General features: G+C 42.1%; 1 protein-coding gene across 6 annotated transcripts in view; it reads left to right on the top strand.

Annotated features, from left to right (window-relative positions):
* LOC149314491 (liprin-beta-2-like) overlaps positions 1-26,774 on the top strand; it is a 183,877-nt gene that overhangs the window by 52,287 nt on the left and 104,816 nt on the right. For 5 of the 6 annotated variants that reach the window (XM_089521235.1, XM_089521234.1, XM_089521233.1 and 2 more), the window contains exons 2-3: positions 1,602-1,700; positions 23,995-24,209. In XM_089521235.1, the coding sequence (XP_089377361.1) occupies positions 1,637-1,700; positions 23,995-24,209 (279 nt within the window). In that variant the 5' untranslated portion in view covers positions 1,602-1,636. Of the gene's footprint in view, positions 1-1,203; positions 1,318-1,601; positions 1,701-23,994; positions 24,210-26,774 lie in introns of those variants that run through there. The other variant, XM_089521240.1, reaches the window with a different exon arrangement.

Genomic DNA, 26,774 nt, shown 5'->3' with positions numbered 1-26,774 from the left:
ACTGTCCCATCTATATTTCTGTAGTTCCTTCAGGCCTTGCTTAACTGTCCAATTAACAATTTGTAAGCCACTCTGATAACCTTTTGGCTGAAGAGAAGGGTATAAGTATATAATTATTACTATTACTATTATTATTATTATTATTAGCCACTTTACTGAGTGATACATACTGAGGCTGTAACTATTATGAAATGTGGGTAATCAGGTTCTTAATAGCCTTGTTTCCCTCACAGCACTGGAAGAGTAGAACTACTGATTGCCTAGTACATCCACTTAGGTCAGGGGTAGGCAACCTTTTTGAGCCGGGGACCAGGTTGCTGTCCCTCAGACAACTGGGGGGCCGAAGCCGGGGGGTGGAGCTTCACCCTCCGGGGGTGGAGCCGCATGCCGGGGGTGGGCCTTCCACCCTCCAGGGGCGGAGCCGCATGCTGGGGGTGGAGCTTCCACCCTCCAGGGGCGGAGCCACATGCCAGGGGTGGAGCTTCTACCCTACGGGGCGGAGCTTCCACCGAAGCATCATCATCATCATCATCACCACCTCCACTACTATCATTGTTACAGCAGACCTTTCAGCAATAAATGCACCAAAAATACACAGAAATGCACTTTGGAAAGTCACACTCCTCCTCCTCCTCCTCTTTCTCCTCCTCCTGCTCTTTCTCATTGAGAGGGGATTTTGCAGAAAGAACACCCAGGGCAAGTAGTAATAATAATAAATAATACTAAGAATAAACTTACAAACAAGGAAGTTACTACAATGCAACTGAAAATAAACTGCAGCAAGCATGCACGCAGTTTCAACCCAGAAAATCCCCAGGGTGCTGAGAGGGAAGTTTGCACAAACACCACCCAGCTAACCCTCTCCCCCAATGAACCGCCCTCTGGCCTTGCTGTGGCTGCAGCTGCCGCTCTGGCTCCCTTTCTCCCTGGCTCTGCACTCCTTCTGCTTCCTCCTCCTCCTTTCCCTGCTCTTAGGGAGGAGGAGGAGGAGGAGGGTGGAGAGCGAGGTGGAGCCTGCTGCAGGCCCACTGCAGCTCCTGGAGCCCTGTTGGAGTGCTCCAGGGGCTGCACCAGGCCTCCTACATGGGCGCCGCCATTTTGTTTTTCAAAATGGCGGCTGAAATCTCGTGTGACCTTTGACATCCTGAGGTCACGCGAGACTTCGGCCGCCATTTTGAAAAACAAAATGGCGCCCGGAGCGGCGAAAAACGGGGGAAATCGGCGGCAATCGGCGGCAGGACTGCTTGGGGGCCGCTGGGAAGGCCTTGGCGGGCCGGATCCGGCCCGCGGGCCGCAGGTTGCCTACCCCTGACTTAGGTTGTTATTACTTGTGGTCAAGTTGGCTTCAATGTATGGTTGCCCTAGGAATGAGAAACCTGCCAGAGCCCTGGTCATCAACATCCTTGCAAACTCAGAGCCAGGACTTTCTTTATTGAATAATCCATTTGTGTTCCTCTCTTCCTACTGCCTTTTCCAATTAGACATTGTATTTGTTTCAAAATGTGCCACTCTTTGCTGGTGATCACTTAAACTCATATGGTAAAACTGATGGCAATCTTGCTATGATTTAATAAGTATGAGCTTTCTCTTCTTCCTTTTAGACCAAGAAAACAAACTCTGAGCAAGATAAGAAATCATGACTTCCGATGCTAGCCATATGCTTGAAGCTGCTCTAGAGCAAATGGATGATATCATTGCAGGTATGGTAATTATTTATTTTAAAGCCATTCTAATAGCAGACCTGTCTTCAAATGTCTTGAATAACTGTGTCAAGAAAAGAAATGTTTAAATTTCCCTAACCTACACTCACCTCGTCCCATCCCCATGTTTTTCTGCCTTTTATTTAAAAGTGTCTTTTATTTAACAGAGAAAGCGAAATTTAATGTTGAGAGATATGTACAACTCTGTATAATATGCAGCATAGCCCTCTGAATACTTGCTTGGTTGTTGGTACATCTGTTGATTAGGGATGTCAGACTGAAAACTGGAGAAGGCTCCTGTGCTTTTAATGGTTGTGCAGAAAAGGGATTCTAACAAGTACTGCTTGTCACATAACCAAGTAACAAGCCATACCTGCTGAAATGTGTTCTTCTATACAACCATTAAGGGTACAGAAGACCTCTTCAGTTTTCAGTCTGGTAACCCTACTGCTGGTGGTATTCTTAAAGAGAGGTTGTAATGGCGTTTTGAAAGAAAGGAAAGGCAGTGTTAATTCAGTTGTGTAATTCAGAAGAAGGCAAATAGACTGTCTGGAGTGACTTACTGGAGGGCATTAATATGAAAAAGTGGTTGTCACATTGGGTAGGCTTACAATAACCTGTCTTCAAGAGAACACCTGAACTGCTTTCTTACTTAATATATGGTTGTGTGGTGTAATCTTAAGAAAATGAATGGGGACATAAATTAAAGCAGTCTAAAATTTATAACAGTGTGGTATCTATGCATATCTGCTCTGAGGCAAGGTTTATTAAGTTTAGTAAGATTCACTGACAGGTGAGCATGTAGGAATGCAGCCTAAACCTTTCTTTGATTGCACCTCTAAAATTATAGGCAATTCAAGCTCTCCCATTGCTTGGGGCAAAAAGCAAAGTGCCACAGTCCCTGCTCCCCCCCCCTCCCCAATTACACAGAAGGACAAGGAGAACCATGCTTCTCTTCCAGCCTCATTAAAAGGAAGATGCCTTGGCATCACTAGTACCTTTCCCATGCCCCAGAAAGTAGATAAGGATGCAGCAATGATGGATACACACCCTTCCTGCTCCCAAGAAGAAGGTAGTGCCATTCTGCCACAAGAAGGAAGAGGGCATAGCTACAACCCCTCTAGAGGCTGGCTTTGCTAGAAAGACAACTTTTTCATTTATGGTGGTCTGTGACCGTAATAAAGATGAACTGAACTAACTCTTTGATCAAATAGCTAGCTTTGTGTTGAGGCTTGGTGAAGAGGTGGGAGTAACAGTGCTCTCTTGCTCTTCTTGAAGTGGTATTGAAGTCGTACTGGGGTATCGAGCATGGCCACTGCTACTGTGCCCTCTTCTATCCTGGGCAGTGCAGAGTGGGAGGCAGTGTGGTATTCTCTCTGTGGGATGGGAGTGTGAGCAGCAAGGGCCCTATCAAGGCAAGGGGAACTGCTTACTTTAACTCTCTCAACCACCACTGAGACTGGTAGCAGTTCTGATTCTGTCTAAAATATTGAGTGTAAATAGTAATGAAATCCATGAGATCTAATGGTGCTGTTCAGGAAGACTGAACTTCTCCCACTCTTAGGGACATACAGTCGGCCCTTCTTATACACAGATTTTTTATACACGGATTCAAGCATACACGGTTTGAAAATGTTCCAAAAAAGTATAAATTTACCTTGATGTTCCATTTTTTATTAGGGACACCATTTTGCTATGTCATTATATTTAATGGGACTTGAGCATACACGGATTTTGTTATACACGGGGGATCTTGGAACCAAACCCCAGTGTATAACAAGGATCCACTGTATTATCATAGGTCCAAAACACTACGGAGATAATCCATGTGAGACCTCTTTAACTACCCTGGCTCAGTGCTATGGAATCCTGGGAATTGTAGCTTATTGTGACACCAGAGCTCTTTGACAGAGAAGGCTAAATGTCTCACAAAGCTACAGTTCCCAAAATTTCCTAACATTGAGCCAGAGCAGCTAAAGCTGTCTCCAACTGGATTATTTCTGCAGTGTGTTTGGACCTTAGATTTATAGTGTTGCAGCTCCTCCACACAGAGGATAGTGTCTCAAGGGTTTGAAATTTTAATCTAACAAATAATGTTTGGTGAGTTGTAGCCTGGAGTGTGTTGCTCTGTCCATTTGACTGAGAAAACGAGCACATGTCAGAATGTAGAAATTATGTTCTATGATGGAGAAAACTTAACTACATCTTCAGAGAGATGGGCATCTGAAAGGGAAAGAGGAGAGCCCAGATATTTAAATTGATACTGTTTAGTGTGGTACTTCATGTTTGTCTGTGTGGGAAATTTAATGAGCATAATGTAGAGAACAGAAATTGGGTGTATCATAAAAGGACAATCTGCCTCCCTCTTTTATGGTTTGGCATGTTTCCAGAGCTAGTAGAAATAAAAGCTTTCTTGCTTGCAGTTCTGTACAATTTAAATATGATATGACTGAAGCATATGAGAGTACAACTGTCTGACCAGATCACCAAGTGGAATTGCATTTGATATGATCAAATGTGACAGATAAGTCAGTGTCTCTAGGCTCTTCTGCTTTGTTACAGCTACACTGCTAACTGCTTTGAGAATTAAGGATGCTTCAGTGGTCAACCTTAGTTAGGCTAGCTCAGTTTAAGAAATGCAGGCAAGATTATAATGAGCATGACTAATCTCTTACCTTGCATGCTCGTGTATATATTAGTGCTGTAAGCTTTGCACTTAAAACATCCCTATATATACAAATAAAAATGCCTTGGGTATCCCTAATGTGTTGCTCATTTTACACTGAGAGTTGCTACAGAGTCATAGCTATAATTTAGAGATTAAAAGAAAATTATTATTTTTTTTCAAATATGTTGATGTTCAAACTATTAGACTGATTTAAGCTGCTTTGGGGCCCAGTCTGGTAGAAAGGTAGGCTTTAAATAAAGTGTTAGATGTATAGATACAGCACTTGAGCAGAGAGACAGGACCACAGAGACCATCTGGAGGTAGGAATAGATTACAGTATACTACAGTATTGCTGCCTTGGACCTCTGTTTTGCCAGTGGAACACTTTTGCCATCATTGCATTTGCAAGTAGGTGCCTAGCAGAGCTGTTTTGAGTGGTCAGAGGTCTATTACATACTAGTCATCAAGTAGAGAATCCAGCCTACTGTGAACAATTTGTATGACACTTGGCAGATAAAATTGCTCAGACCTGCTCAGATTTGGATGCTGTGGTTGACTCAGTTCTAATGGATGTAAACTTGGCCCCAGCTGTGTTATTGAATACTTATCAGTTTATTCAGCCTGAGGATACGTACAAGATCCTTAGAGAAATTAAAGCCATCTTATGCGTACTAGAACCTTTTTTATACTGGTTCATTAAATAGGCCAGAGGGGGACCAGCTGAGTGGGTGAAGGGGGTAGTCAGTGCCTCTTTATAACAAGACAGAGTTCCACTTTGCCTAGCAGTTGTTGGGCCTTTTTTGAAAAAGCCATCCCTGTATCTGTCTGTTATGGATAATTAACAGCCAGTGTCAAACATACCAATTTTGGGCCAAGTTATTGCATTGTGTGGTAGCTTCTCAGCTCTAGCAGTTCCTAGATGAAACAGGCTATCTGTATCCGTTTCATTCTGGTTTCATGCCTGGTTATGGAACAGAGACAGCTTTGGTTACCTTGATGAATGATCTACACTGGAAACAGGATGAGGGAGTATGTTCCTGATGCTTCTGCTGGACTTCTTATTGGCTTCAGTATGATCAACTATGACATCTTTCTGGACCACCTCACTGAGAAGGGACTTGAAGATATTGTTTTACAGTGGCCATCCCTTCCTGGAGGGGTGAATTCAGGTGGTGCTGAAGGACATGTCTTTGAGGGGTGAATTCAGGTGGTGCTGAAGGACACGCCATCGGCCTGTGTGGTCCATTGGGGTTCTGTTTTGTCACCACTGGGAGATATTGGCCAGAGTTTTGGGGTGCAATGCCATGTCCATTGGTAGACAAAACTCTGTTTATTCTGACAGGCTTTTAAAACAAAAAGTTTTTAAAGAAGAGACCATGGGATTACTTTAAAATGTATTGTTTTAAAATGAACTGGTTTTAATAGCTTTTTTTGTAATTGAATTGTATTCTTTAACTGTTAGTCTGAATTATTTTAATATTGTGAATAGTTTATTCTATTTTAATGTGCACATTTTGTATGACTTTAGTAGTATTGTTCTTTGTAAATTGTGAACCACCTTGAGTCCCAATATTTGAGAAATTTTGATACAGACAAATAATAATAATAATAATAATAATAATAATGGTGGTGTACTGATAAAATGGCTTTGCTAAAGTATCTTTAAATCCATGTCTCCTGTATAATTTTCCAGAGTATCATGATGTACTCATTTTATATTTCTCCTTAGGGAAGGGTAACTGACTGTAAAAGGGGCAGAAAGAGCTATTTTAATTTGATAGTGGTGTCCTCGCTTATCTTCTGTCATGGAAATAATAATTTCAGAAGTTTGTTCTCAGTACTTCACTGACAAAGGTTGTTCTATCTCAGTCCACATTATTTTAATTGTAACTGAAAAGAGTCATTAACTTTGAGTCTAGTAACTACACACTAATAGCTGTAATGTCTATGAGACTGTTGAGAGTCTTCATCTGTAATAATTTCTTAGGCTTCCAGAATAGATTTTAATTCTGTCAATAGCACATAGTTCATTTGCATTACTCCTTTTTTTGTGTTACTGGACTGTTATAATTTTCCTGTTGTTATTATTTCTATTGTGGTACATGAACTCCATAAAGGGAACAAATTAAGTATCCTTTTTTTCATCTCAGTTGAATAATGTACTAGGAGTTAGTAAATACAAAAATTGTGAAAGGCTGTTCTTACATTTGGAAAACAGCCTTAAATCTGATAAAGTAACAGCCCTATTGGTCTTGGTGACATTAAAAATGGTCAAATCTAGAAAACAAAAAACAAACAACCCCCCCTCCTCCTCCGTGCAGAGTATCATGAATAGTGCTCCCAGTTTTTTTCTAGATTCTTCTGTGGCTAGTTCCCAGTGTCTTTTAGTTGTGTTTGCAATTAAGGTTACAGCAAAGCTTCCTTGAACAGTCTCTGTTAAACAATTCCCTCTTGTGAAGAAGCAAGTGACAATGTACTTGTAGAAATTTTAAGCTATATGTAAGACACCTCACAGCAGGGATGAAAACTTTGGGCCTTCCAGATGTTTTGGTCTACAGCCCTCATAATCTTTTATTATGACCATACTGGCTGAATTGAAATGCTAAATATCAGAAAAAGCTAAATGTTCCCATCCTTTTCTCAAAAAACCCCCAAACAAACAAACAAACCACATAAAACAACAACAACAACAAAAAATCCTCTGATTCTTTTAACAGTTCTTTTACTGGCTTGTAAATTCATTTTAGTTAGTCTAAACTGAATCTTGTAGGGTAAAAATACTGCATAATTCTCCTATATATCATAGAGTTTCAAGTGCTTCTCCCTGTATATACCTGCCCAAGCACTGAGATTTGCAGGAGGAGGCTTCCTTTGTGTTCCACAAGTATGGAGCGATGTTCTATGGGAGAGGCCCCTGACTTCTTATTATACTCTTGAGAATGATCAGAGTAGACCAGTCAAAAGCAAGTGAGTAAAAATAAATGGAGAAAGGAGTAAAGGCAACATTGTGGTAGGAATTTATTACAGACCACCAAACCAAGAACAGGTAATGGATTATGCTTTTCTGAAACAAATCTCAAATAGCTCAAAAATCAAAGTATTAATCATTGTGAGGGACTTCAGTTACTCTCACATCTGCTGGGAGACTAAGGAGCTTATCGCATGGGCTAGGGGAATGAAAATGGCATGGAATGAAAGAGGGCGAGAAGGGAATGGAACGGGGAAAGGATGCATTTTACTGCATGCCAGAATGCTGCCAATGCCGCCAGAAGTCCCTGTTCCATTCCTCAACCTTCCCACAGAAGGCGATTTTCAGGAACTGTTTGGCAGCATTCTGGCATGTGGTAAAATGCGTCCTTTCCCCATTCTGTTCCCTTCCCGCCTCCTTTCGTTCTATGCTGGGCCCATTCTAAAAGCCCCGTGTGATGAGGTCCTAATTCTGCCAAGCATAGGCTCCAACAAATTTCCGATATGCCTTGCAGATAACAGAGGAAGGAACAAGGGGATGAGCAATCTTGGATTTGATCCTAACCAGCAGGGCAGAGTTGATCACTGGAATTAAAAAAGTCACTTCTTTAGGGGAAAGTGGCTGTGTAATGCTAGAGTTTGTAGTTAGTGGGATGGGCCAAAGGAGAGTAGAGTCAAACACAGATGTTGAATTTCAGGAAACCTGATTTTATTATGCTCAGGGAAACACTGGTGGAATCCCATGGCAGGAGATGCTTAAGGAAAAAGATTCTCAGGAAGGAAAATCATAAAGGAGTGATAAAAAATGCAGCTCCTAACAATCCTGTGGCGAGAGGGGAGGGAGAAAGGGAAAAAAAGCCTTTCATGCATCATGCATTTTTATTAGAAAAGCCCAACTCCTTCAACCCTTCCTCATATATTTTTCTCCATATATCTGATCTTCCTTGTCACCCTTCTCTGAACCTGCTCCAACTAGTCTACATCCTCCTTAAAATTATTATTATTATTATGCTTTATTTATATAGCACTGTAGATTATGAAATAATGCACTACTCCAAATGAAGTCTGAACAGTGCAGAATATAGTGGGACTACTACTTCCCTTGTCTGAGAAATTTTGGTTCTGTTAACACAGGCTAAAATACTATGTCCCTTCATTGCTGCAGCATCACACTGTTGGGACATATTCAATATATCAATAATAATCTTAAGGCCTTATTCACAGGCAATACTGCTAAGTCAGGTATCCCCTGTCTTATATCTGTTCATTTTATTTTTACAGCCTAAATTTAGAATTTTGCATTTATCACCGTTGAATGTCATTCTATTAGTTTTAACCCAACATTACAATTTATCAATGTCTTTTCGAATTCCTGTTAGCTATCCTCCCAGTTTTGTATCATCTGAAAAGTTTATAAGGAGTGCCTTTACCTGTCATCTAAGTCATTAATAAAAATGTTGAATAAAGATCATCTGGCCTTGCAGATTTGAACTCATTTAGGTTAACTAGGTGGTTCCTGATTTTTCCTTGTCAATCTTGATTTGAAATTTGGATTCCTTACCTGGCACTCTTCAACATTTTTATTGATGACTTAGATGATGTGGTAGAGGCACTCCTTATAAACTTTTTTTTAATGGGCATTGATAAATTGTAAAGTTGGGTTAACGTCCCTACATCTTGTGATAATGTCCCTACGTCTTTTTCCAGTCATAAACACGTGCCATTGTTTTGTACTGTTATTTTTATCCCAAGTTGCTGGAGCTGCCATATTAGCTATTTTGATTTCTGTCTGGAATAAAAAAAGAAGAAAAAAGAACATTGCCTGCAGAGGAACTCATGATCAAAAGGGATTGTGTACACACAGAGAGGGAAGTGATGTAGAAATTCAAGGAATGATCTAAACCATACCATTTTCTGTTTTTAACCAACTGAGCATAAACATGACACTAAAGATATAAGGATTCTAATTTCTCTCATTTAGTTCTTAATCTGGCTCCATATTTGTATTTATTCATTCAGTAAGACATACAAAACAAGTTACATAAATTAGAAGCAACAAATGAAATGAGTAGTAATGATGAAAGGTACAACTTCATTTTTCTTCTCCATTCTCTTATTTACATTTCTAAAATATACACACTAAAAATATACACTTCTAAATGTATTATCCTTGGCAAGAACTTCAGTGCAGAAAAATGTCAAATCATGCGCAGAAAGAATGAAAAGGTTAATGAATGGTAAAACATCTCCAAGCATCCTGAATGATAGCAGCTATGCAGTAACATGCTTCAAATCTGATGATACCTTTTTGGAACAAAGGTCCAAAACACACTGCAGAAATAATCCAGTTTGGGACTGCTTTAACTGCCCTGGCTCAGTTCTAGGGAATCATGAGAATTGTAGTTTACTGTGGCACCAGAGCTCTCTATCTGACAGAGAAGGCTAAATGTCTCACAAAACTACGGCGGGTTACATACCGCTGAGAAGCGGCGGTCTGGCTCTGCCTCCGCTTGCAGCGTCCGGGAATTGCAGCCTTTAAACCGCACGGCTCCCGAACACTCCGAGGAAGGAGTGCAGAAATCGCGCTCCTTCCTGGGCCCCGGGAAAAGACGCCATGAGGCGCTAGTCACGCACTCGCGGCGTCACTTCTGGGGTGCGACGTGCGGACGCAGAGCGTCCGTTACGTCAAGATGGTGGCGGCCGTGTGGAACGGCCACCGCCATAGCACGGACTGAGTCCGTCCTAGGGTACCTGTTTGTAACGGACCTACAGTTCCTAAAATCCCCTAGCACTGAGCCAGGGCAGTTAAAGTGGTCTCAAACCGGGTTATTTCTGCAGTGTGTTTGGGACCTGAGTCTCATCCATGTTAGCTTGTGTCCCTAAATACAAAGGGCTAAAACTGATTTTAATCCTACCTAGAGCAGGCACAGTGAAATGATGGAACTTATTAACCAACATTTAAAATTAACATAAGTGCTGTTGCTTGAATGTATCCATTCTAGTTAGGGGTCAATCCAATTTTAGTCCCAAAAAGCTTAATTTCATAGAATACAGCTCAAAATAGTGTGTGAAATCTTACACCAAATAAAACTTGTTCATTTTTACAATGCCACAGCAATCTTATTTGCTCTTTTTCATGCATTTTACTCATCACATGGAATCTGTTTTAGAGAACACCCTCATAGGATATCCTTATGCCATTTCTGTAACATGTAGCAAGGGTTGTTATATGGCTCTTCCTGACTACATAGTGAGTTTCCACACCAGAACTGGACAGACCTACAGATGGCTACTCTGAGCTGGATGTTCTTCATTAAGTCCAGAAAAATGAAATTATAAGCCATACTAACATTTATTTTATCATGTACAGATGCAAGAGCTGAACAGTGAAGAATGTGGATAAGAGGAAAACCAACTGTTTTGAGATGTGGTGCTGGAGAAGAGTGCTGAGGATACCATAGAGAGCCAGAAAGATAAACAAGTGCACTCTTGAGCAGATACAGCCAGAAATTTCCCTGGAAGCCAAGATAATCAAATTTAGCCTGTTATACTTTGGCCACATTGTGAGAAGGCACGACTCATTAGAAAAGACAATAATGCTAGGAAAGGTAGAGGGCAATAGAAAGAGAGGGAGACCATATGCCAGATGGATTGACTCAATTAGGAAGGCCTCAGGGTCACCATGAGTCAGGGACAACTTGAGGGCAGTTAACAACAACAAATAACATTACAGAAATGGCATAAAGAAGACACCACAAGGATGCTGTCTCAAATCAGTTCTTTGTGTTTGACAGCACTATGATTTTAAAACCCACTCTAAAACTCATAAAGTTTAAGCAGCAAATATGGATCTTGCACACATACACACTCACACACTACATGAGAACTTCTCTGTGGCTCTGTGAAGTAGGCTGTATTGAGAGGGAGTGACTGGCCCATTTTGTTCTGTAAATATAAGTATGAATTTAAAACATTTTATTTTTGATAGAGCAATTAGAGCAGCAGAAGAAACAACCATACTAACAGTTGCACTTTTCAGCTGAGTGGTTAGTACTCAGTCACTGACTGTACACACTTTGGAGTTTATCAGACAAGGGAAATTGGAAGTATAATCCAATGGCAATCCAAATGCAATCATGGGGTTTAACATTATTGCGTGATAGATAACCACATGCAATTTCAGGCAATGGGAAGTCAGTCCGAATGCAATCATGGGGTTTCACATTATTGCATGATAGACTACCACACACAATTTCGGGCAATGGCAAGCTATTTTTGGGCAATGGGAAGTCAGTTTGAATGCAATTTGAATTCACGTAAATTTGCCAAACTAGCGAATTCACTTGAATGAGTTCTGGCCCCACTTTCTTTTCATTTGAAATTATGTGATATTCCTCCCGTGGGATAAACTCCTTTGTGTAAGATGGTGCACTTACCTATTTTTCTCTACAGTTTTATTTCATTGCATGTCACAACTGTCTTTGGCACATAGAATCATAGAGTTGGAAGAGATCACAAAGGTTATCTAGTCCAACCCCCTGCTATGCAGAACCCATAATCAAAGCACTTCCTGACAGATGGCCATCCAGCCTCTTGTTTAAAAACCTTTAAAAAAAAAAAAGGGACTCCACCACTTTCCAAGGGCGTGTGTTCCACTGTCAAACAGTACTTACTGTCAGGAAGTTCTTTCTAATGTTTAGAATCATAGAATAATAGAATCGTAGAGTTGGAAGAGACCACAAGGGTCATCCATTCCAACCCCCCTGCCATGCAGGAACTCTCAATCAAAGCATCTCTGACAAATGACCATCAAGCCTCTGTTTAAAGACCTCCAGGGAAGGAGACTCCACTACATTCCGAGGGAGTGTGTTTCACTGTCTAACAGCCCTTACTGTCAGGAAGTTCCTCCTAATGTTGAGGTGGAATCTCTTTTCCTTTACCTTGCATCCATTGTTCCATGTCCTATTCTCTGGAGTACCATCCAATTCTTTCAACCACCCCTAGTCATTACAAACATGCTTGAAAAACTCCTTCCCTGTCCGTATCTGTACTTATAGAATCATAGAATCATAAAGTTGAAAGAAACTGCACGGGCCATCCAGTCCAACCCCCTGCCATGCAGGAAATCCAAATCAAAGCATCCCCAACAGATGGCCATCTAGCCTCTGCTTAAAGACTTCCAAGGAAGGAGACTCCACTACACTCTGGGGGAGTTTGTTCCACTGTTGAACAGCCCTTACTGTCAGGAAGTTCTTCCTAATGTTGAGGTGGAATCTCTTTTCCTGCAGCTTGCATCCATTGTTCTGCGTCCTGTTCTCTGGAGCAGCAGAAAAGAACCTTGCTCCCTCCTCAATATGACATCCTTTCAAATATTTAAACAGGGCTTTCATATCACCTCTTAACCATCTCTTCTCCAAGCTAAACATCCCCACTCCCTGAGTCGTTCCTCATAGGACATGGTTTCCAGACCTTTCACCATTTTAGTCGCCCTCCTTTAGACACGCTCCAGTTTCTCCACATCCTTTTTAAATTGTGGTGCCCAGAACTGGACACAGTATTCCAGGTGGGGCCTGACCAAAGCAGAATACAGTGGCACTATTATTTCTCTTGACTGTTGAGCACCCTTTCGGTTTGGCCAGTCAACCAGTTACAAATCCATGTAACAGTTACCTTGTCTAGCCCACCTTTTACAAGCTTGTTTGCAAGAATGTAATGGGAAACCTTGTCAAAGGCCTTACTGAAATCAAGATATGCTATATCCACAGCATTCCCTTCATCTACCAAGCTTGTAATTTTATCAAAGAAAGAGATTAGATTTGTCTGGCATGACTTGTTTCTCTGAAACCCATGTTGACTTTTTGTGATTATGGCATTGCTTTCTAGATGTTCACAGACTCTCTTTTTAATCATCTGCTTAGAATCTTTCCTGGTATAGACATCAGACTAACTGGACAATAATTGTTAGGATCCTCTTTTTTCCCCTTTTTGAAGATGGGGACAACATTTGCCCTCCTCCAGTCTGCTGGGACTTCTCCTGTTTTCCAGGAGTTTTCAAATATGATTGCCAATGGCTCCGATATTACATTTGCCAGTTCCTTTAGTACCCTTGGGTGTAGTTCATCTGGTCCTGGAGACTTAAATTCATTTAGATTAACAAGATATTCCTCTACTATCTCTTTACTTATTCGGTACTGAAATTCCCCTAATCTGTCCTCTGCTCCATTATCCTCATACTTTCAAATAATGGTATTGAGGATTGTGCTGGAGTCCCTTGTTGAGGCTAAAGAAATACTGAGGAACTAGCCACTTCCTCACAGAATACTTGCAGACCATAACCATTCATTATTATTTCAGATAGAATACTATACAGGATTCCTTGAGCTTTTTTCTACTGCAGTAACAACCTACACAAGATTTTGGTGAAGGATCAGCAATGTTTTGGCTATCATTGCATATATGATAATCCCTTTCCTAAGTCCACAAACCCTGGAAGCTGTGTCACAACCAAGGACAGCATGTGTAATAGGAATATTTTGGTTACTTCTTCTTTTTGAGCAATTGTACTTTTTCAAGCCTTTGAGGCCTCTTTTTTTTTCTTGTCTTTTTTGTTAGCCTGAAAGCAAAGCTGGATGGACAAATCAGTATCATCTGTTACTAGGATTATGTCAGTGGACAGGGTTGTCTTGACAGATGTTTGAACAATGAAAACTAGCTTGAAGGACTGGAAATCCCTTGTTTTTCAGATATGTTGTAAGTTCCATGATGAGTCACTGTTTTTTGATTTGCACAAAAAGAATTCTTTTTCACTCATCTTCAGTTTCATTTCATGGGTGAAGGTAATTTCTAGATCACTTCTTCTAGACCTGCCAGTATGTGTCATGTCCTTGATTGAGTGTCCATCTGCATCTTCATCAAACACTGCTGTAGCTCCTGGGTAATTCTTGTGTACGTAATTAGAATGCTGTTTCATGATGACTGAATATGACTAATTCACAGTCATCACCAGGCCCAAAAGCGAAGAGCCTCACCATCCAGCACAAACATCAACACTCACAATGGCCTACATGCTCTAGCACTGTCTGTCTGAGATAAGGTTTTAACAGTATGAATTAGTTTAAATTTATTGGGTTTTCAAAAAGGAAGCTAATGTTGGGTATGAGCAAAATGAACATCTGAAGCAAATTTGCTTCAGATATGTAGCTGGATTTAGTAATGAAGAGGAATTGCTGGAACAGAAATATTGCATTCAGTTGTCTGATTACTCCTAATTGATATTCGCCTATAGATATTTGTACAATTTTGCTTTTCTATTTAAAAGGACAGATTTGAATCTTCCAGAGCAGAAAAGTGCAAGGGTGTGAGAGAGACCTCCCCAGCACTGAATTGGCTGTTGGAGGCAGGAGCCTAAATAACCTAAAGGCACCAGATCCTGTATGATCTTGGGAGCTAAGCACAGTCAGCCCTGGTTAGTACTTGGATGGGAGACTATCAGTGAAAACCAGATGCTATAGGCTATATTTCTGAGCAAGGAACTGGTAAAACCACTTCTGAGTATTTCTAACTTAACAATACCCTATGAAACTCATGGAGTCACCATAGGCTGCCAAGTGACTTGAAAGCACACACATACATACACACTGGAGGCAGGAAAGCTCAAACAAACTGAGAATACTCAATGGCCTCTAGGAGTCATGGGCAGGAAGAATTAGAACTGGGCTGCTTGAGTCCCTAAGAGCTTTTAGCAACCTGGAGGGGGAATGAGTACTTCCTCTTAAGGGCTCTTAAAGCCCATCATATCCCCTTTAAAGTTAAAATGAAACATGCAGAACTGTGAGGAATACATCTTGTAACCCCAGCTCCCACCCTGCTCTGCATCACTCAGTGTAGGGCATGTGAGCACCTTATTGCACTTGTCACTCTAATCCTCAGTACTGAGAGGTAGACACATCACAGCACCAGACTGCTAAGAGTCTGGATTAGATAAATTAGAAGTTACTTAATTAGTCCTGGAACAAAACAGTCTCATGCTGTGGTGTGAGGGAAGAGGGGAAATTTCTTAGTTAATCCCATATTTCGTTTAAGCTTCTTGTGAGCTCCAAAATTATGTTACTCAGATCTGGAAAACACAACTTCACGACTCACCAGTACTAAAGGAATCACTGAGAAAACTTATTCTCTTTGCAAAAACATAGAAGAATAATGTCCCTATATAAGTGCAAAGCAGTCCATGGCTCATCTAAGCTAGATATGTGGGAATGAATATATTTCTTTTGGGGAAATAATAAAAAAGAAGAAATGTGTAGGAAATAGTCAGGTTGCCTATTTACCAACTTTTGATAAGAAGCCGATAGGCCCTCTTTTCCATAAGGCATCTTGAGTATCACTGTGAATGAAATAAGGGAATATAAAATTTAAAACAATCATTTCAACTTGGAACATTATAAATGAAAATTAAATACCAAACAGTTTTCCTCTTGTTCATAAGATGAATTCAGTATGCCTAACTCATCTCCCTGTTTATGCCCTGGTCATGGTTGCCAGTTGTCTCTTATTATAAGGGGAGTTCTTTATTTGAGGGCAAGAAAGCTTGTCCATTATCGGAGGGGCAAGTATCCCTTATTAGGAGGATTGTCCCGTTTGAGGGCTGCAAATCTTTCCTATTGTATAGATTGAACAAGATGTCCCCAAATCCCATGTTTTGGGTGTGGGCCATTTATAAATATAGAAACACATTGCTAAATTAACTGAAATCAATACTTTCATTGGGTACTTAGGTAGCATACAAACTCCTGATAGACTACCCCAGTGATGTCCAAACTCTGGCCCTCCAGGTGTTTTGGACTTCAGCTCCCAGCATCCCAGACCATTGGCCACAGTGGCTGAGACTTCTGGGAGCTGAAGTCCAAAACATCTGGAGGGCCAGAGTTTGGACATCACTGGACTACCTATATGTCAGGAATTTTTACTGTTATGTATTGTTATTTTGAAAACCTGGCAACACTAGTTTATACAAATAAAGTCATTGGAGTGTTTATGTGAAAGTTAAGTAAAAGTATTTATTAATTATTTAAATGAAACTTGCTTAATTTTACTGAGTATAATAAAAAAAATACACTGTTTTCTGCAGAAAGTCTTTCATGGTGCTTTCAGATATGTCTCTGAAAAAACAGTGACATCTAATGGTTGCTAGGGACTATTGCAGGTTTCTCATTCTTCAGAATTCAAAATGCTTTTGATATCTCCCTTGACATTTTTAGTAGAACAAGATAATGATAGTAAATTAAAAACTTATGTTAACTTGGAGGGGGTAAAAGAGTACGTAAAATGAAAAACCTCCTTGAGGAAGTTATTTCTGTATGAATTTGAAATCGGTTAAATCTTAGTAGCTTTTCTTTTATGAATTTTCTTTCTAGGGTTAATTTTAAAGGTGTGTTTCACTTTCCTTGTTTTCAGAGTTCTGTTGTAATAGATGATAATTCTGTTGTTTGTTGTCTGAGCGCCTTCTGAGAATCCATGGAAATTATGCTATTTTTTGTTAGCATTTGTTCTGTTAACTGCTATCAAGTCAACTTCAGCATATGGGGACTCTGTAAATAATAGACCTTCAGGGACTGGCTTCCTTAATTGAGCCTATCCACTTATAGTGCAATCTTCTTTTCATACTGCCTTGCCAAGCATTATTGTCGTTTCTATCAGTCATGTCTTCTTATCATGTGTCCAAAGTATGATAGACTCAGTTAAGTCATCTAGGCTTCTAGGGAGAGTTTTGGTGCGATTTGCTATGAGATCCATTTATTTGTGTTTTTGGGCAGTGCATGGTATCTGCAGAAATCTCCACCAACACCACATTTCAAATGGGATTATGCTCTTCTTATCATTTTTTTCACTGTCCACCTTTCACAGTCCTGCATAGAAATTGTAAACACAATTGCATGAAGAATGCTGACATTGGTATTCAGTGATAAGAATCTTGTCTGGTTCCTTCATAAGTGATCTTCTGATTTTTGAACATCAGTGACTTTCAGTGTCTTCACTGATTATTTAAAAGTTATATAAATCACTGGTTGTCATCATTTTTGTTTTTTTTAATGGTCAACTCTAAATGTGCCTTTGAACTTTCTTCTTTGACTTTGTTTAGTAGTTGTTGCAAGGCTTTGCTGTCTTCTAATAGTATAGTGTCATCTGCATATCTTAAATTGTTGATTTTCCTTCCTCTGATTTTTACACCTCCTTCCCCAGAGTCGTCTTCTTCTTCTTCTTCTTCTTCTTCTTATTATTATTATTATTATTATTAACCTTTATTTATAAAGCGTTGTAAATTTACACAGCGCTGTAAATTTACACAGCGCTGTAAATTTACACAGCGCTGTACATACAATCTTTTTAAATTAGACGGTTCCCTGCCCTCAGGCTTACAATCTAAAAAGACACAACACAAAAGGAGAAGGGAATGGTGGAGGGGAAGGGGATCAGGTCCAGCAGTTCTTCTCAACCTCCGAGGCCTGGACCAAGGCAGATGGACTGGAGGGAGGCCTTGGCTTCTTGGAGCTAGCTTGCCTTCCTCCCCCTCAAGATGGTGGATGAAGGGAAGGCTTGTCTTCTTCCAGGCAGGCCTGTTGGAGCTAGCCAGCCTCTCTCTCCCTCAAGATGGTGGCTGAATGGAGGGCTTGTCTTCTTCCAGGCAGGCCTGGTGGAGCTAGCCTGCCTCTCTCTCCCTCAAGATGGAGGATGAAGGGAGGGCTTTTCTTCTTCCAGGCAGGCCTGTTGGAGCTAGCCTGCCTCTCTCACACTCAAGATGGTGGCTGAAGGGAGGGCTTTTCTTCTTCCAGGCAGGCCTGGTGGAGCTAGCCTGCCTCTCTCTCCCTGAAGAGGGAGGATGAAGGGAGGGCTTGTCTTCTTCCAGGCAGGCCTGGTGGAGCTAGCCTGCCTCTCTCTCCCTCAAGATGGAGGATGAAGGGAGGGCTTTTCTTCTTCCAGGCAGGCCTGGTGGAGCTAGCCTGCCTCTCTCCCCCTCAAGATGGAGGATGAAGGGAGGGCTTTTCTTCTTCTAGGCAGGCCTGGTGGAGTTGCCTGCCTCTCTCTCCCTCAAGATGGAGGATGAAGGGAGGGCTTTTCTTCTTCCAGGCAGGCCTGTTGGAGCTAGCCTGCCTCTCTCACACTCAAGATGGTGGCTGAAGGGAGGGCTTTTCTTCTTCCAGGCAGGCCTGGTGGAGCTAGCCTGCCTCTCTCTCCCTGAAGAGGGAGGATGAAGGGAGGGCTTGTCTTCTTCCAGGCAGGCCTGGTGGAGCTAGCCTGCCTCTCTCTCCCTCAAGATGGAGGATGAAGGGAGGGCTTTTCTTCTTCCAGGCAGGCCTGGTGGAGCTAGCCTGCCTCTCTCCCCCTCAAGATGGAGGATGAAGGGAGGGCTTTTCTTCTTCTAGGCAGGCCTGGTGGAGTTGCCTGCCTCTCTCTCCCTCAAGATGGAGGATGAAGGGAGGGCTTGTCTTCTTCCAGGCAGACAGTTGGAGCTAGCCTGCTTCTCTCACACTCAAGATGGAGGATGAAGGGAGGGCTTTTCTTCTTCTAGGCAGGCCTGGTGGAGTTGCCTGCCTCTCTCTCCCTCAAGATGGAGGATGAAGGGAAGGCTTGTCTTCTTCCAGGCAGACAGTTGGAGCAAGCCTGCTTCTCTCACACTCAAGATGGAGGATGAAGGGAGGGCTTGTCTTCTTCCAGGCAGGCCTGGTGGAGCTAGCCTGCCTCTCTCTCCCTCAAGATGGAGGATGAAGGGAGGGCTTGTCTTCTTCCAGGCAGGCCTGGTGGAGCTAGCCTGCCTCTCTCTCCCTCAAGATGGAGGATGAAGGGAGGGCTTGTCTTCTTCCAGGCAGGCCTGGTGGAGCTAGCCTGCCTCTCTCTCCCTCAAGATGGAGGATGAAGGGAGGGCTTGTCTTCTTCCAGGCAGACAGTTGGAGCTAGCCTGCCTCTCTCTCCCTCAAGATGGAGGATGAAGGGAGGGCTTGTCTTCTTCCAGGCAGGCCTGGTGGAGCTAGCCTGCCTCTCTCTCCCTCAAGATGGAGGATGAAGGGAGGGCTTGTCTTCTTCTAGGCAGACAGTTGGAGCTAGCCTGCCTCTCTCTCCCTCAAGATGGAGGATGAAGGGAGGCCTTGTCTTCTTCCAGGCAGGCCTGTTGGAGCTAGCCAGCCTCTCTCTCCCTCAAGATGGAGGATGAAGGGAGGGCTTGTCTTCTTCCAGGCAGGCCTGGTGGAGCTAGCCTGCCTCTCTCTCCCTCAAGATGGAGGATGAAGGGAGGGCTTGTCTTCTTCTAGGCAGACAGTTGGAGCTAGCCTGCCTCTCTCTCCCTGAAGAGGGAGGATGAAGGGAGGGCTTTTCTTCTTCCAGGCAGGCCTGGTGGAGCTAGCCTGCCTCTCTCTCCCTCAAGATGGAGGATGAAGGGAGGGCTTGTCTTCTTCCAGGCAGGCCTGGTGGAGCTAGCCTGCCTCTCTCTCCCTCAAGATGGAGGATGAAGGGAGGGCTTGTCTTCTTCTAGGCAGACAGTTGGAGCTAGCCTGCTTCTCTCACACTCAAGATGGAGGATGAAGGGAGGGCTTTTCTTCTTCCAGGCAGGCCTGGTGGAGCTAGCCTGCCTCTCTCTCCCTCAAGATGGAGGATGAAGGGAGGGCTTGTCTTCTTCCAGGCAGGCCTGGTGGAGCTAGCCTGCCTCTCTCTCCCTCAAGATGGAGGATGAAGGGAGGGCTTGTCTTCTTCCAGGCAGGCCTGGTGGAGCTAGCCTGCCTCTCTCTCCCTCAAGATGGAGGATGAAGGGAGGGTTTGTCTTCTTCCAGGCAGGCCTGGTGGAGCTAGCCTGCCTCTCTCTCCCTCAAGATGGAGGATGAAGGGAGGGCTTGTCTTCTTCCAGGCAGGCCTGGTGGAGCTAGCCTGCCTCTCTCTCCCTCAAGATGGAGGATGAAGGGAGGGCTTGTCTTCTTCCAGGCAGGCCTGGTGGAGCTAGCCTGCCTCTCTCTCCCTCAAGATGGAGGATGAAGGGAGGGCTTGTCTTCTTCCAGGCAGACAGTTGGAGCTAGCCTGCTTCTCTCACACTCAAGATGGAGGATGAAGGGAGGGCTTTTCTTCTTCCAGGCAGGCCTGGTGGAGCTAGCCTGCCTCTCTCTCCCTCAAGATGGAGGATGAAGGGAGGGCTTTTCTTCTTCCAGGCAGGCCTGGTGGAGCTAGCCTGCCTCTCTCTCCCTCAAGATGGAGGATGAAGGGAGGGCTTGTCTTCTTCCAGGCAGGCCTGGTGGAGCTAGCCTGCCTCTCTCTCCCTCAAGATGGAGGATGAAGGGAGGGCTTGTCTTCTTCCAGGCAGGCCTGGTGGAGCTAGCCTGCCTCTCTCTCCCTCAAGATGGAGGATGAAGGGAGGGCTTGTCTTCTTCCAGGCAGGCCTGGTGGAGCTAGCCTGCCTCTCTCTCCCTCAAGATGGAGGATGAAGGGAGGGCTTGTCTTCTTCCAGGCAGGCCTGGTGGAGCTAGCCTGCCTCTCTCTCCCTCAAGATGGAGGATGAAGGGAGGGCTTGTCTTCTTCCAGGCAGGCCTGGTGGAGCTAGCCTGCCTCTCTCTCCCTCAAGATGGAGGATGAAGGGAGGGTTTGTCTTCTTCCAGGCAGGCCTGGTGGAGCTAGCCTGCCTCTCTCTCCCTCAAGATGGAGGATGAAGGGAGGGCTTGTCTTCTTCCAGGCAGGCCTGGTGGAGTTGCCTGCCTCTCTCTACCTCAAGATGGAGGATGAAGGGAGGGCTTGTCTTCTTCCAGGCAGGCCTGGTGGAGCTAGCCTGCCTCTCTCCCCCTCAAGATGGAGGATGAAGGGAGGGCTTTTCTTCTTCCAGGCAGGCCTGGTGGAGTTGCCTGCCTCTCTCTCCCTCAAGATGGAGGATGAAGGGAGGGCTTGTCTTCTTCCAGGCAGGCCTGGTGGAGCTAGCCTGCCTCTCTCTCCCTCAAGATGGAGGATGAAGGGAGGGCTTGTCTTCTTCCAGGCAGACAGTTGGAGCTAGCCTGCCTCTCTCTCCCTCAAGATGGAGGATGAAGGGAGGGCTTGTCTTCTTCCAGGCAGACAGTTGGAGCTAGCCTGCCTCTCTCTCCCTCAAGATGGAAGATGAAGGGTGTTTTATGTTTAACTAATAAATTAAACAGTTAGCATGAAAAATGCAGCCTTATCTGATAGAATGACAAAATGCCCCTTGCAATTTGGAAACAATTTTGTTTCTCCATGTTCTGTCCTAACAGTGGCCTATTGTCACAAGTACAGGCTACACATTAAGATAATCTATCAATGTGTACACCCATTTCTTTAAGAGCAATCCATACTTCTTCATGGCCTACACATGCAAAGGTTTTCTATAATCTGTAAAGCTCAGGCTGATTTTCTTCTGAAATTCTTTGGTGTATTCCATTACCCAACCATTTTTGTATAATTCCTCTTCCCTTTCTGAATTCATCTTAGCTGGCATTTATTGCTCCAAATATGATAAAAATCTCATAGACTTTTTTGCATTAGTTTAATTGCACAGAAAATTAATGTAAATGTCCGATTGTTGCTCTAATCTCTGGTGCCCCCCTTTTTTTTGAGGATTGGACTGTATGTTGTTTCCAATCTGCGACATTTTTTTTTTCTGTTTTTGTTGACAGATTTTGGTTAGAACTAGAGTAGATTCTGGCTCTGTAGCTTGAAGCACCTCTATTGGTATACTGTCTGTTTTTGGTGATTTATTTTTCACAAATGTTCTGAAATGTTCACTTCACTTTCTAAAACTGTAGGTTCATCTTCAAATGGTTCTTCTTTGAATGAATTTGTCACCCTTTCATTTCTTTTATATAATTCTTCAGTGTATTGTTTCCATCATCTTTTTATTTCATATTATATATGATTGGTCATATAATATGTTTCCTTGCTGGCCATCAAGCATCCCCATTCTTGGTCTAAATTTCCCTTTCATTTCTCGTATCTTGCGGAAGAGATCTCTTGTTCTTTCTCTTTTTGCTGCATCTTGTTTTTCTCTCCATTGACTATTAGAGCAGTTCTTCTTGTGCTTACACACAAATCATGCAACAGGTTCTGACTCTATTTCTGTCACCTTTTCTTTTCAATTCTCTTCTCTCCTTAATTACTTGAAGTTTCTTCTGTCATCCAGTGATCCTTTCCTTTCTTTTTGAGCTATAGATAGTGGTGGTTTTGTTTTTTTAATTCTTCTTTCACAATGCCCCTTGGTTCAGCCCAGAGTTCTTCTGGCTCTCAGTCAGTTCAGCTTAATAGTGCAAAACAATTTTTACATTACCTTTAAATTCTACAGGGATTTTCTTCAGGTTGTATTCTGGCACAATGATTGATTTAGTGTTCCCTTTTAACTTTAATTTTTCATTTTAGTAGTTTGTGGTCTGTGCCACAATCTGTTCCTGATCTTGTTTTTGCAGAGGAAATGTAGCTTCTCCATCTTCTGCTTCCAATTATGTAGTCTATTTGAGTTCTCTATTTGTCATAAGGTGACATCCATGAATACAACCACCTTTTTGGTTGCCTGAAGAATGTGTTTGTGATAAACAAACTGCTGGCTTCACAAAATTAAAGCTGTTACTCTCTTGCCTTATGTGTTCATCATAGGCCAAATTCTCCAGCAATGTTTGCTTCTACTCTGTTTACTACTTTTGCAGTCCAGTCACTTATAATTACCAACATGTCCTGTTTGTTTTGTGATCACTTTCCTCCTGGACTCTGTCTTAGAGTCTCTCAAGTTTTTTTTTCCTTTTCTGACTCTGTAATTTGAGTGCAAACTTAGATTATGTTAATGGGGTTTCTCTGAAGTCTTGTTGATATTATGTAATGATGCTTTGCATTATATTCCTTGACTGCTTTTGCTACATCTTTGCTCTCTTTTAATCTCACACCATTTTAATTTCCTGGGTGAAACATTATGTAATTATCTGATTGAAAATGCCACATTCCTATCCACCCTAAGTATTGCAATTTTTATACATTCCATTGTTTAACAATGTCTACTTCCCCTGGTTCATGTGTCTCACATTCCATGTTCCCATAATATATGTTGTGCCTTTCCTTCTGAGCATGTCAACAGTTGAACATCCTTTCAGCTTGAGTCCAGTTTTGTCAGCATAGAAAAGAAAGAATGATGGGACTAGATCAGATTCCTTTCACCCCACCCTCCATTTAACCAGTTCATAGAATGCATAGGTGTTCTTGTTATAAAGTAAGACATATCTTAATACTATTTGTAATTTCTCAATACTCCCTCATAAAATCTCCCCAAAGATATAGTGGCACAGGCCAATGAAGATATACAGTTTAATAATCATTGAAGCCTTATTATAAAATTATTAAGTATCTCTAAAAAAGAGGAAACGGTCTTGCACATCAGGGGAGGAGGGCTTTTGGTGCAGAAGTGTTTAGTAATTTTAAGCTCCTTGTCAATAGATCTGCTGTTTCTGTTTGTAATCAATGGTTGGAATTCAGTGATAAATTGTAACTAACAATCTTTTTAAAAAATTACTCAAGTCTAATACATTTTGGACATAGATGGACTCATATGGAATGCATTCATATGATACAGGAATATTTTGTATATATTAAAAAGCTGGTTTTCCATGTTTTTTTTTTCTTTAATTCTTTTTATTTTTCTTTTAGGTACCAAAGCAGCTGCAGAATATACAAATGGAGTCTATGACATGGTGTCACCTGCTCAGTCAATGTATTTTGGTACACTCCAAATCCTTCACCTATTAGAAGATTTGAAGTTGGCACTTGAGATGCTCAAGGATCCTCAAGAAAAAGAAGCTTTACGAAATCAGATACCAGGGACCACAGCTGCTTGTATACGTGATTGGCTGGAGGAAAATCTGGTAAGCAGCAGGAGAAATGAGAATGTGAATGTGTGTATTGGGGAAAACATTAACCCCTCTGTTAAATTTGTTTTTGACTCAGTTAACAAATCCTCTGAAGAAAGCTCTTTTTTTATTATGGCTTTTTGCCCTTGCCTAATTCCCCTCCCTTTTTCTCCTAGTCCTCTCCTGGTTGACCTTGGGTGGGTTGTGGAGGAGGGCTGGAGAAGCACATGTATGTAGTATGCAGTGCAATAAACAGGCTTGAACAGGAGACTACTCTAGCCAGTTACACTGTGGACCATGGACATGTGTTTACAACAAGCAAGAGTAAACAGTAGATATTTACAGAATCCCTTATTCAACATGTGTGAAAGAAGATAGCAGATAAACCTCACTACCTCCCTCTAGTATGTAAAAAAAAAATCCAACCCATAGATCTAGATATTTGGCCACCAAAATGTAAATCATAAGGGTTGAAGATGGTGAAAGAAAAAGTAATCCCCGGATGTATTTTGGATGAATCGTTCATTAGAAGGCTCAGAATGCTTTTATTTATTTATGCAAGGCTTACCTGACCTGGTTGCTTCATTTAACATGTGCATACTGTTAGTTCTGAATAAAGGTTTGCTGGAATGTGTTGAATTGCTCTTCTTTTTTGTGGTGTAGGAACAAATCCCTATTCTTTGCAAGTAATTTCTCCTTTTGGTACCAAATTTTCTGTTAAAGAAGTAATGCCCAGGAACACATGTATTTCATTAACTAATGTATACCAATATATATTTTTAAAAAACATGGTATAGGCAGTATTTTATATAAGCAATAATGGCCTTAAAAAAGATGATAGTGCTCACTGCTTATTTATATGGTCCTCTCCTCTCTGAAGTCTTGTCTATCAACTGATTTTGCTCCCAGTATCTCAGTCATATTGAAAGAAAAGGAGCATTCAGGCACAGACTGGAGGGACATGTCCTCTGGTGGACATTTACTTCAATTAGCCAGAATGAGGTTGGCAGCTGTCAGGCAGAGGACATTTTCTTCAGCTGCCCCTAGACTGTGGAATGTCCTGCTGGAAGAGATTTGACAGCTGGATGTGCTGTCTGAACTTAAAACAGGATTAAAGACCAGTCTCCTCTGGCAGGTTTATCCAGATGTTTTTTAAATTGTGAATTTTAAATAATGAATTTTAAGTGTGGATTGTTTCAACATGTGTACATCTTGTGTGTCCTTTTAAATGGATGTGTGTTTTAACTGATGTGTTTTAACTGATGCCATGCAGTTGTTAATTGTTGTTCCCCACGTTGGCCCATGGGGAGAGGTGGGTAAGACTATTATTATTATTGTCATGGGCACAATGAAATTTCCTGTTCCCTTTGTTTTTATAATCAGGCCCACCCACCCTACTCTCCATTTTCTGTATTTGCAGTAGGTCCGAGTTGGACTTTAAATGCATAAATGGGTTGCTCTGTTGTTTGGCTAGGAGATTCTAGAAGATGGTTGCTGCTCAAGAGAGGTCTGATACTTGAGTGAGTTAGGGACTGATGGAGAAATGTCACCTGCCTCAGTCCCCCCTATGAAGCTTGGTTATAGGCTGGACAAAGAGGTCCAGACTCTCAACCTTCCATGAACATTCAAAGACACAAACAGCATCTGTACTGTGAGTACAGTAGGAATGTTCAGCTAGTTGCATTAGGTATTACATTACTTTCTAACCTCACATGAATATGATATAGACTACTTTGGAACTTTGAGACTACTCCAACTGCCTGCCTGGAAGAAGAAAAGCCCTCCCATCAGCCACCATCTTGAGGGGAAAGAGGCAGGCAAGCTCCAACTGCCTGCCTGGAAGAAGAAAAGCCCTCCTTCCAACCACCATTTTGGGGAGAGAGAGGCCTGGCCTGAAAGACTAAGAGCCCTCTTCCGACCACCATCTTGAGGGGGAGAGAGGCCTGTTATGTTTGTTTGTTTGTTTTTTTACTTTATATTGTACTTCCTGTTGTACACCACTTTGATCTAATTTGGAAAAGTGGTATATAAATAAACATTATTATTATTATTATTATTATTATTATTATTACTCTTAAGTAATAACCTGAAGGAAGTTCAAGATACCCTTTTGCTAATGTAAGATTGCTTGCTTAGAATAAAAGTTTTCCTGAAAAGATCTCTTCTTTTCCATTTTCTCTTCACGTGACTTTGCTCTGTGTGTGCATGTATGTGTGTATAGGATTCTCTTCTGACATGGGAGATGGAGGCAAACTCTCTTCAGAGCCAGAGGTGGGAAAGTGCAAGTTAAACCTCCCAGTAATTTCTCATTAAGTTACTGAGTTATATGGGGTGAACTAGTGGGTGATGGCAACTAGATAGAATAAGAGGGTCCGTCTCCTGTTTAAAAGCAGGAGACAGGGACAGAGCCTGTTAAAGTGGTTTTATTAATTTGGCTTGTGTTATTGTTTGGGAAAGAGTTCCTAAAGTGAGTTAATATGTCCTGACACTTTGGAGCAAGTTACTATGTGCTAACACTTTGAAACACTCAGTTTGATTGTTAGTAAAATGAACTGGCTTCAGATTGCTTGCAGTGAGGTA

This window comes from Sceloporus occidentalis, unplaced genomic scaffold (genome assembly GCF_023333645.1).
Source record: "Sceloporus occidentalis isolate IW3139 unplaced genomic scaffold, rSceOcc1.0.p SCAF_4, whole genome shotgun sequence".
Lineage (NCBI taxonomy): Eukaryota > Metazoa > Chordata > Lepidosauria > Squamata > Phrynosomatidae > Sceloporus > Sceloporus occidentalis.
This window is presented reverse-complemented; position numbering and strand designations above follow the sequence as displayed.